Raw genomic sequence first — 10,542 nt, 5'->3', positions numbered from 1 at the left:
GCGGGGTCCAATGGTGGGGCGGGGCCTCGGGGGGGCGGGGTCCAATGGTGGGGCGGGGCCTCGGGGGCGGGGCCTCGGGGGCGGGGCCTCGGGGGGCAGGGCCTCGGGGGCAGGGGTCCAATGGTGGGGCGGGGCCTCGGGGGGGCGGGGTCCAATGGCGGGGGGCGGGGCCTCGGGGGGCGGGACCTCGGGGGGGCGGGGGTCCAATGGCGGGGGGCGGGGTCTGCAGGGGAAGGGCTCCAGGGGGCGGGGCTTGGGGCTGTGGGGTTTGGGGGAGGGGCTTGGAGGGGAGGAGTTCAGGGTGACCCCGCAGTGCCCGCTGGCCCCGCCCCCCTCAGGCCTCACCCCCCCTTCAGGACCGACCGCCCCCTCATTTGCATATCTTGGCGTCTCACCGGGAAAAGGGCGGGCCTCTCGCCTTACCCCAGAGCTCATGCATATTCAGCAGGCGCCGGCCGGCTCCGCCCACCGCTCATTTGCATACATTTGCCTACGCGCCACCGCGCGCCCACCCACCCCACCCCCCCAAGCCGCCGCGTCTCTACGGTAACGGCGAGCGGCGCGCGAAGGAGCACCGCGCATGCGCCTCTCCGAGCTTTCTGACTGGCCGCCGAGGCGGCCAATAGAGAAGGGTGGAGCGGGCGCGTTGCCGGGCAGAGCGGGGCAGGCGCGGGCCGCGCCGATTGGCCGAGGTGGGCGAGTTCCCACAGGGCGGGACATCTCCGCTGCCGGCCAATAGAAACCCGCGGTGGGGTTTGCCATGGCGACCGCACCTGCGAAGGGGCGTTGCCGCGACAACCGCGCGTGCGGGGGGCGGGGCGTCTGGGCGGGTGTCTTTAATATTAATAAGGTGGGCGGGGCTCGGCTCTGCGTCCTTTTTATGTTAATTAGCACGTGGCTCATAAATATGCACCACAGAGCTCATGAATATTAATGAGCAATTTATGACTCTCGGTGAGGGTACACTGAACGCTCCCCTGGGTAACCCCCCGCCCCCGTCCCTCACCAAGCCCCGCCCATTGCCGCAACCCCGCCCCTTCCCGCAGGTGGGCGCGGCCTATTGGCCCGTGAACCCCCCAAGCCCCGCCCCTGCGACGTAACTCCCCGTGCCCCGTCCCCAAGCCCCGCCCCTCATTAAGCTCCGCCCTTCTCCTGCGCGGGGCCACACCCACCGGCCCCAAGCCCCGCCCCTCGCTAAGCCCCGCCCCCTCCGCGGCTTGGGGGGCCTCCCAAAGGGGGGGCTGTTGCCATGGAAACCACCAGCTTCCCCCCCCCCCGCGTTGCCATGGCGGCCAAAACCGGGGGGGGGGGGGGGGCACCCTAAAACCGGCGGGGGGGCAAAAATGGGGGGACCCCATAAAGGGAGGGGGGTACAGCCGCAGGGTTGGGGATCCCCTAAATGGGGGGGGGGGCAAAATAAGAGGGGGGTGTCCCCAAAATAGCGGGGGGATCCCCGAAAGGATGGGGGGGCCTAAGGGGGGCGATCAAGGAGGGCCCCCCCTAAAAAGGGGGGGGAGGGGGCCTTTCCCCTCCCCCCCCCGCGGAGGGAGGTGGGGGAGGGGCGGGGGGGCTATTTTTGGCGGCCGAAAGGGCAGAGGTCACCCGAGAAGGTCAGGAAAGGGGGGGCCCCCCCCGCTCCCCCCCCTCCCTTCGGGAGCCCCTATATAAGGGGGAGCCCCCAGCACCCCCGGTGCCGCCCCTGGACACCCCACGGTGAGTTTTTGGGGCCCCCCCCACCTTTCCTTCCCCCCCCACTGCACCCCCAAAACCTTCCAACCCCGGTGGTGGGACCCCCCCCGCACCCCAAAACTGCCCCCTCAAGGCCTGCAACACCCTTCCCCCCCCCGCACCCCAAAACCCCCCTGGACTACCCCCCCCGCACCCCAAAATCACACGGGGACCCTCGCAGGTACCCCAATACCCCCCCGCAGCACCCCAAAATCCACTTCTACCCCCCCCGCACCCCAAAATCCTCCCAGCACCCTCCGGACCCCTCTGCACCCCAATACCCCCGGGCACCCCAAAACCCCCCCGCACCCCAATATCCCTCGTGGACCCCAAGACACACCCCCGGGACCCCCCGCGGCACTCCAAAATCCCTATGCAAACCTCACACCCCCCTCGGCACCCCTAAATCCTCCTGGGATCCCTAAAACCGCCCCGGGGCACCCCAAAACCCATGGTGAGCCCCACCGTGACTCAGCGCGGCATCGCCCCTTTAAGGCCCCGCCCCGCTGTGGGGGGGAGTGACGTCGTCACGGCGCGGCCACGCCCCCCGCCCCACGCGCCCCGCCGCACCCCGCGACCAGGTGGGGGGAGGGGGAGGGGGGTGGCGGTGGGTTTTGGGGTGAAAAGAGGCGCTTTTGGGGGTGGGGGGGGCGGCTTGTGAGGGGAAAGAGGAAGATTTTGACGTAAAAGAGACAGTTTTTGAGGTAAAAAAAGGCAGATTTGGGGGTCTTGGGGGAGATTTGGGGGTGAAAAATGCAGATTTTGGGGTGCGGGGGGAAATTCTGAGGTGAAAAATGCAGATTTTGGGGTTAAAAGTGTGTATTTTGGGGTGCTGGAGCTGATTTTGCGGTGAAAAAGGCAGTTTTTGGGGGGGTGGAAGGAAATCCTGAGGTGAAAGGGCCAGATTTTGAGGTAAAACAAGGCAGATTTGGGGGGCTTGGGGAGATTTTGGGGTGAAAAAGGCAGATTTTGGGGTGTGAGGGGAATTCTGAGGTAAAAAATTGGTGCGAAAAAGGCACATTTTTATGTGAAGGGGCAGGTTTTGGGGTGAAAGGGGCAGATTTGAGGTGAAAATTGCAGATTCTGGGGTGTGGGGCCAGATTTAGGGCTAAGAGAGGCAGATTTGGGAATCTGGGAGGAGACTTGGGGGTACAAAGGCACATTTTGAGGTAAAAAAGGCAGGTTTGGGGTGTGGGGGGGATTTTTGGGGGTATAAGGGGCTGATTTTGGCATCGGGGTAGATTTGAGGTGAAAAAGGTAGAATTTGGGGGCGGAGGGGGAGGTTTTGGGATGAAAAAGGTCGATTCTGGGGTGTGGAGGAGCATAATTTGGGGGGGAAAGGCAGATTTGGGGTTCTGGAGGCAGATTGGGGGGCAAAAGGGGCAGATTTTGGGGGTGGGGAGAAGTTTTGGGGTGAAGAGAGGCAGATTTAGGGTTAAAAGGGGGCAGATTTTGTTACCTGGAGGGAGATTTTGGGGTGAAAAGGGCAGATTTGGAGTGAAAAGAGCAGGTTTGAGGTTCGGAGGAAGAATTTTGGGCCCTGGGGGTAGCAGATTTGGGGCTAAAAAGGCAGATTTTGCTGCCTGGAGGGAGATTTTTGGAGTGAAAGGGTGGAGATTGGGGGGTGAAGGGTGGAGATGTGGGGGGAGACGTGGGTCCCACGTTGGGGTGGGGGGGAGGGGACCCTTCCCGGATCTGGGTTCCTCTCCCTACCCTTGAAACGCCCTTGGGGTTCCCTTGGGTGGGGGGGGGGCGGGGGGGGAAGGGACACGATGACGCCCGGGTCCCTCCCTTGCTCCCTGCCCCCGGCCACACCCTGGGTGCCCTCCCCGCACCTCGGGGTGCCCTCCCCGCATTTCTGGGTCCCCTCCATTTCCAGCTCGCCTCCCGCAGCGCCCGGACGCCTGGGTCCGTCTCACCCCCTTCCTTCCTCCTCCTCCTCGCCCCCCCCCCCCTTTTCCCTGGGGTCCCCCTATCCCCCCCCCCCACCCTGGGTCTCCCCCTCCGAGTTCCCTCCGGACGTCTGGGTCCTTCCAGGTTTCCCGGACGCCTGGGTGTTCCCTGGGTGGGGGGGTCCCATCTCCCCCCACCCAAACTTCTGGGTGTCCCCTGGGGGGTGGTGTGGGGGTGTGTGTGTGTGGGGGGGTCCCATCTCTCCCCACCCACTCTCCTGGGTGTCCCCCCAAACTCTTGGGTGTCCCCTGGGTCTGTGGGGGGGGTCCCATCGCCCCCCACCCAAACTCTTGGGTGTCCCCTGGGTGTGTGGGGGGGTCCCATCTCCCCCCACCCAAACTCTTGGGTGTCCCCTGGGTGTGTGGGGGTCCCATCTCCCCCCACCCACTCTCCTGGGTGTCCCCCCCAAATTCTTGGGTGTCCCCTGGGTGTGGGGGGGGTCCCATCTCCCCCCACCCAAACTTCCGGGTGTCCCCCCCAAACTCCTGGGTGCTCCCTGGGTCACTGCAGGTTTCCCAGACCCCTGGGTGCTCCCCAGACCCCTGGGTGTCCTGTGTGTCGTGTCCCCCCCCCCGGTCCCCCCAAACTCGTGGGTCCCGCCCCCTCTCGCCCCGGGGCAGCCATGGGGGCAGGCAGGGCCCTCACGTCGCAGGATGTCGTTGCTGCTGATGTCATTGATGTTACTGGTGACGTCCCCACAGCCGTCGCGATGTCCCCACCGGTGGCAGCGCTGAGCCCGGAGCAGAAGCAGGAGCTGGCGTCCATCGCCCAGCGTATCGTAGCTCCCGGGAAGGGCATCCTGGCCGCCGATGAGTCCACTGGTGGGTGACTGGGGGCACTGGGAGGGACTGGGAGGGGATCGGGGGGCACTGGGAGGGACTAGGAACTACTAGGAAGGGATTAGGGAGCTACTGGGGAAGCACTGGGAGCTACTGGGGAAGCACTGGGAGCTACTGGGGTTATGCCTGGAGAGCCCTGGGAGCTACTGGGATCTACTGGGACCTACTGGGGCAGCACTGAGAGGACCTTGGGAGCTACTGGGAGACACCAGGGCTGGACTGGAAAGTACTGGGGCGGCACCTGGGGTGTACTGGGAGCTACTGAGCCTAACTGGGAAGCACTGGGAGCTTGCAGGGAGCCTGGCCGAGCACCCCAGTGCCCTGAGGTGGTATGGCACAGGGGGGTGGGGGGTGGCACTGGGAGGCACTGGGAGCTACTGGGAGGCACTAGGGCAGCACCAGGAGACCAGTGGGGGTTACTGGGCTATACTGGGCTGAACTGGTTTATACTGGGATGGCTGCAGAGAGCATGGGAAGCAGCTGAGCACACCGAGGTGGCACCAGGAGGGTCCTGAGAGCTATTAGGGCTAAACTGGGAGCTACTGGGAGGCACTGGGGCAGCATCCTGAGGGCAGCGGGCCATACTGGGCTATACTGGGGGTAACTGGCTTGTACTGGGATGGTAGCTAGAAGCATGCGGAAGTATCCGAGAACTTCAAGGTGGCAGCGGGAGATCCCTGGGAGCTACTGGGGCTGAACTGGGAGCTACTGGGAGGCACTAGGGGCAGCGCCAGGAGACCGGTTTGGGATACTGAGCTACTGGGCTGAACTGGGAGTGACTGGTTTATACTGGGATGGCTGCAGGTAGGATTGTGAAGAGTCTGAGCACCCTGAGGTGGCACCAGGGGCTCCTGGGAGCTCCTGGAGCTGCACTGGGAGCTATGGGGACATCGCCAGGAGGGCAGTGGGGCTTACTGGGCTGAACTGGGAGTGACTGGTTTGTACTGGGATGGTGACTGGGAGCATTGCAAAGCATCTGAGAACTTTAAGGTGGCACCGGGAGGAGGGTCCTGAGAGCTTCTGGGGCTGCACTGGGAGCTACTGGGACATGCTGGGGCAGCGCCAGGAGACCACTTGGGGTTATTGGTCTATACTGGGAGTGACTGGTTTATACTGGGATGGCTGCAGGCAGCGTCGTGAAGAGTCTGCGGTGGCACCAGGGGCTCCTGGGAGCTCCTGGAGCTGCACTGGGAGTTACTGGGAGATCTGGGGCAGCACCAGGAGGGCAGTTGGGGCTATTGGTCTATACTGGTCTGAACTGGGAGTGACTGGTTTATACTGGAACGACTGCAGGCAGCATCGCCAAGCGCCTGAGCTCAGTGGGAGCGGAGAACACGGAAGAAAACCGGCGCTGGTACCGGCAGCTGCTCTTCACCGCCGACAGCCGGGTGGACCCGTGCATCGGCGGGGTCATCCTCTTCCACGAGACCCTCTACCAGAAGGCGGACGATGGGCGTCCCTTCCCCCAGGTCATCCGCAGCAAGGGCGCCCTCGTCGGCATCAAGGTGGGGACACCTCGGGGACGTCGGGGGACACCTTGGGGACATGGGGACGTTGGGAGGGACACGGGGGCATTGAGGGCTTGGGTGCTCCTTCAGCCGGGTCAACCACATCAAAGGTGGCTTCGTCAAGCGTCCTTGTTGGCGTTGAGGTGGGGACGCCTCGGGGACACGGAGACGTTGGGGGCGTTGGGGAGGGCTTGGGTGCTCCGGGAACCACATCAAAGGTGGCTTCATCAAGCGTCCTTGTTGGCGTTGAGGTGGGGACGCCTCAGGGACATCATGGGGACGTTGGGGGTGTTGGGGAGCCATGGGAGGTGTTGGGGGTTTGGGTGCTTCTCGAGCCAGATCAACCAGATGAAAGGTGGCTTCATCAGACATCGTTGTTGGTGTTGAGGTGGGGACAACCTGGGGACATCGCGGGGATGTCGGGCGCCTTGGGGACAGTGTGGATGTCGAGGTGACGGGAGTGTTGAGGGCTTGGGTGCTCCATCAACCACATCAGAGGTGGCTTCATCAGAAGTCCCTGTTGGTGTGTGAGGTGGACGTGCCTTGGGGACATTGTGGGGACACTGGGGCTGTTGGGGGGGGACACGGGGGCATGGGTGGTCCTGGAACCAGGTCAACCACATCAACCTGTCCCTGTCCCCCAGGTGGACAAGGGGGTGGTGCCCCTGGCTGGCACCAACGGCGAGACCACGACCCAGGGTGAGTGACAGCCTGATGCCACCACGGTGTCCCCACCACGGGGTCCCCATCCCTGATGTCATCACAGCATCCCTCATGTTGCCCCCACACCCTTCTCGTGTCCCCATCCCTGATGCTGCCCCCAAGCCCCACTGGTGTCCCCACCCCTGATGCCACCATGGTGTCCCCATCCCTCGTGCTGTCCCCGTGCCCCATTGCTGTCCCCACCTCTGATGCCGCCACAGGGTTTCCGTCCCTGGTGCCACCATGCTGTCCCCGTGCCTCGTTGTGTCCCCATCCCTGATGCCACCAGGGCGGCCCCATCCTTCCTGTTGCCCCCCCACCCTACATGCGTCCCCACCCTTGATGCCACCGCAGTGACCTCATCCCTGATGCCGTCCCCACGCCTCCTCGGTGTCCCCACCCCTGATGCCCCCTCGGTGTCCCCAGGGCTGGACGGGCTGATGGAGCGCTGCGCCCAGTACAAGAAGGACGGGGCTGACTTCGCCAAGTGGCGCTGTGTCCTCAAGATCTCCGAGCACACGCCCACGCGCCTGGCCGTGATGGAGAACGCCAACGTCCTCGCCCGCTACGCCAGCATCTGCCAGCAGGTCCCTGTCCCCTCCCTGCTGTCCTCCTTGTCCCCAGCCCCGTCCCCGTGTCACCTCTGGGTACCTTGTGGTGGTTGGTGGCCTCCAAGCTGCAGGGTGACGCGGTGTGGTGGTAGCTAGACGTAGCGTGGTGGCACCTCCGTGTCCTTGGGTCAGCGTGTCCTTACCGATCCCGTGTCACCTCGCTGTCCCCAGCCCCATGCCTGTGTCCCCCCTGGGTGTCCCGTGGTGCTTGGTGGCCTCCCAGCTTCAGTGGGCGTCACCAGACGTGGCACGGTGATGCGAGGTGATGCAATGTCACCTCCACGTCCCCTCCTGCCACCCCAGGGCACCTGGGCCACCTCCCACCATGCCGTGCCCTGGCCACCACCATGTCCCCGTCCCCGCGTCCCCTCCTGGTCACCATGGGGTGGCCCTGTCCCCAACGTTCCTCGTGTCCCCACAGAACGGCATCGTCCCCATCGTGGAGCCCGAGATCCTCCCGGATGGTGACCACGACCTGAAGCACTGCCAGTACGTGACCGAGAAGGTGGGTGACTTCCCCAACGTGTCCCCAACGTGTCCCCACCGCATCCCTGCCGTGTCCCCACCAATGTCCCGTTGTCCCCAGGTGCTGGCAGCTGTCTACAAGGCGCTGAGCGACCACCACGTCTACCTGGAGGGGACGCTGCTGAAGCCCAACATGGTGACACCTGGCCACGCCTGCACCAAGAAGTACACCCCCGAGGAGATCGCCATGGCCACCGTCACCGCCCTGCGCCGCACTGTGCCCCCCGCTGTCCCCGGTCAGTGCCACCTGGACCCTGTCCCCATGGCGGTGTCCTCATGGTGTCCCCATCCCCACAGCCATGTCCCCGTGGTGTCCCCACCTCCATGGCGGTGTCCTCATGGTGTCCCCATCCCCACAGCCATGTCCCCGTGGTGTCCCCACCTCCATGGCGGTGTCCTCATGTTGTCCCCATCCCCACAGCCATGTCCCCGTGGTGTCCCCACCTCCATGGCGGTGTCCTCATGGTGTCCCCATCCCCACAGCCATGTCCCCGTGGTGTCCCCACCTCCATGGCGGTGTCCTCATGGTGTCCCCATCCCCACAGCCATGTCCCCGTGGTGTCCCCACCTCCATGGCGGTGTCCTCATGGTGTCCCCATCCCCACAGCCATGTCCCCGTGGTGTCCCCACCTCCATGGCGGTGTCCCCGTGGTGTCCCCATCCCCATGGCTATGTCCTCGTAGTGTCTCATCCCCATGGTTGTGTCCCCACCTCCATGGCTGTGTCCCAGTGGTGTCCCCACAATCATGTCCCCATCCCCATAACCATGTCCCCATCCCCACAACCACCTCCCCACGGTGTCCCCATCCCCACAACCACGTCCCACGGTGTCCCCATCCCCGTGGCCACCTCCCCACGGTGTCCCCATCCCCACGGCCACGTCCCCGTCCCCACGGGTGACCTCCCGTACGCTGTCCCCACGTCCCCAGGCATCACGTTCCTGTCTGGAGGTCAGAGCGAGGAGGAGGCGTCCCTCAACCTCAACGCCATCAACCGTTGTCCCCTGGCGCGACCGTGGGCCCTGACCTTCTCCTACGGGCGGGCGCTGCAGGCCTCGGCGCTGCGGGCCTGGGCCGGCAAGAAGGACAACACCAAGGCGGCCCAGGAGGAGTACGTCAAGAGGGCTCTGGTAGGTCACCGTCACCCCCTGGGGACACGGCGGGGTGGGGGACGTGGGGACAGCTTGGGTGGGGAGGGGACGCGGGGCCAAGGCGACTCGAGAGGAGAACGTCAAAGCAGGTCCTGGTGGGTCATCCGTGGGGATGTCGGAGGGTTGGAGGGCGTCTTGGGCGTGGAGGGGACACGGGGCCGAGGTGGCCCGAGCGGAGAAAGTCAAGCAGGTTCAGGTCTGTCACCCATGGGGACGTTGGGGACATGGGGACAGAGTGAGGGACAAGGCCAAGGTGGCCCAGGAGGAGGAGGAGGACATCACGCAGGTTCAGGGGGGTCACCCATGGGGGCAGGGTGAGTGACAAGGGCCCAGGAGGAGGAGGAGGTCAGGCAGGTTCAGGTCTGTCACCCATGGGGACACGGGGGACATGGGGTCAAGGCCAGGGTGACCCAAGAGGAGAACGTCAAAGCAGGTTCTGGTGGGTCATCCGTGGGGATGTCGGAGGGTTGGAGGGCGTCTTGGGCGTGGAGGGGACATGGGGACAGGGGGAGGGACAAGGCCGAGGTGGCCCAGGTGGAGGACATCACCCGTGGGGACACTGGGGACAGCAAGAGGCACCAAGGCCACCCAGGGGGAGGACGTCGAGGAGGCCGTGGTCCGTCACCGTCACCCCCGTGGGGACGGCGGGGGGTGGGGGACACGTGGGGACAAAGGTGGGGGCCCGGCTCTGCGGGTGACACCACAGCCGCCATGCCTGGGGTGGTGACATCATCGTCACACACCTGTCCCAGTGGTGGCACCTGTCGTGTGTGTGTGTGGATGGTGGCACCGGTGTCATCGTACGTGTGTGGATGGTGTCACCGGTGTCATCGTACGTGTGTGGATGGTGGCACCGGTGTCATCGTACGTGTGTGGATGGTGTCACCGGTGTCATCGTACGTGTGTGGATGGTGGCACCGTCATCACGTGTGTCCCTATGGTGTCACCATCACCATGTGTGTGTCCGTATGGTGTCACCGCTGTCACACACGTGTCTGGACGCTGCCGCCACCATCACGCCCACGTCTAGGTGATGTCACCACCATCACGGCCACAGCTGGCTGGTGTCACCTGCGGGGCGGGGCGGGGGTTGTCCCCCCCCGGTGTGTCCCCGTGTCCCCAACGCCCCGTGTCCCTCCCCCAGGCCAACTCCCTGGCCTGCCAGGGCAAATACACCCCGAGCGGCCCGGCGGGGGCGGCCGCCAGCGAGTCCCTCTTCATCTCCAACCACGCCTACTGACGTCGCTTCGCTCCGCTCTACGTCACCGCGTCGCTCTACGTCACCGCGCCGGGACACGCCCCCTTTCCCCTTCCCCCCCCCCGCTGCCCTTTCTGTCCCCGCCCCCTTTTACCCGTCCAGGCGGGACAATAAAATGGCGACGGCCTGAGCAAGAAGGGACCCGGGTGTTCGGGGCGGGGGAGGAGGGGGCACCCATGGGTGCTGGGGGGGGGAGGGGAGCACCCATGGGTGCTGGGGTGGGGGTGGGGGGGCACCCAGGGGTACCGGGGAAGGGGGGTCCCGAGCG

The 10,542-nt window shown here is 65.2% G+C and overlaps 1 protein-coding gene across 5 annotated transcripts; it reads left to right on the top strand.

Moving 5' to 3' along the window:
- The first annotated feature begins 1,235 nt into the window (after positions 1-1,235).
- On the top strand, positions 1,236-10,408 carry ALDOA (aldolase, fructose-bisphosphate A). Of its 5 annotated transcripts, XM_075738733.1 has the most exons (10): positions 1,698-1,713; positions 2,224-2,309; positions 4,383-4,502; positions 5,814-6,025; positions 6,673-6,727; positions 7,157-7,317; positions 7,763-7,846; positions 7,928-8,102; positions 8,796-8,995; positions 10,161-10,408. In XM_075738733.1, the coding sequence occupies exons 3-10, from the start codon at positions 4,391-4,393 to the stop codon at positions 10,254-10,256; spliced, it is 1,095 nt and encodes a 364-aa protein (XP_075594848.1). In that variant the 5' UTR covers positions 1,698-1,713; positions 2,224-2,309; positions 4,383-4,390; the 3' UTR covers positions 10,257-10,408. The 5 variants fall into 5 exon arrangements, with proteins under 5 accessions (XP_075594847.1, XP_075594848.1, XP_075594850.1 ...); XM_075738732.1 differs by lacking the exon at positions 2,224-2,309 and having other exon boundaries at positions 1,236-1,713; XM_075738735.1 differs by lacking the exon at positions 1,698-1,713 and having other exon boundaries at positions 2,309-2,432.
- The last annotated feature ends 134 nt before the right edge of the window (positions 10,409-10,542 follow it).

Source organism: Balearica regulorum, chromosome 35, assembly GCF_011004875.1.
Source record: "Balearica regulorum gibbericeps isolate bBalReg1 chromosome 35, bBalReg1.pri, whole genome shotgun sequence".
In the NCBI taxonomy this organism is placed as follows: domain Eukaryota; kingdom Metazoa; phylum Chordata; class Aves; order Gruiformes; family Gruidae; genus Balearica; species Balearica regulorum.
This window is presented reverse-complemented; position numbering and strand designations above follow the sequence as displayed.

Bases quoted from the DNA above. Each gene is read 5' to 3' on its own strand.
- ALDOA (XM_075738731.1), top strand. From the start codon at position 3,501: ATGACGCCCGGGTCCCTCCCTTGCTCCCTGCCCCCGGCCACACCCTGG. The intron at 7,847-7,927 runs GTGGGTGACTTC...CGTTGTCCCCAG, and splicing joins GCCAGTACGTGACCGAGAAG to GTGCTGGCAGCTGTCTACAA. The intron at 8,103-8,795 runs GTCAGTGCCACC...CCACGTCCCCAG, and splicing joins TGTGCCCCCCGCTGTCCCCG to GCATCACGTTCCTGTCTGGA.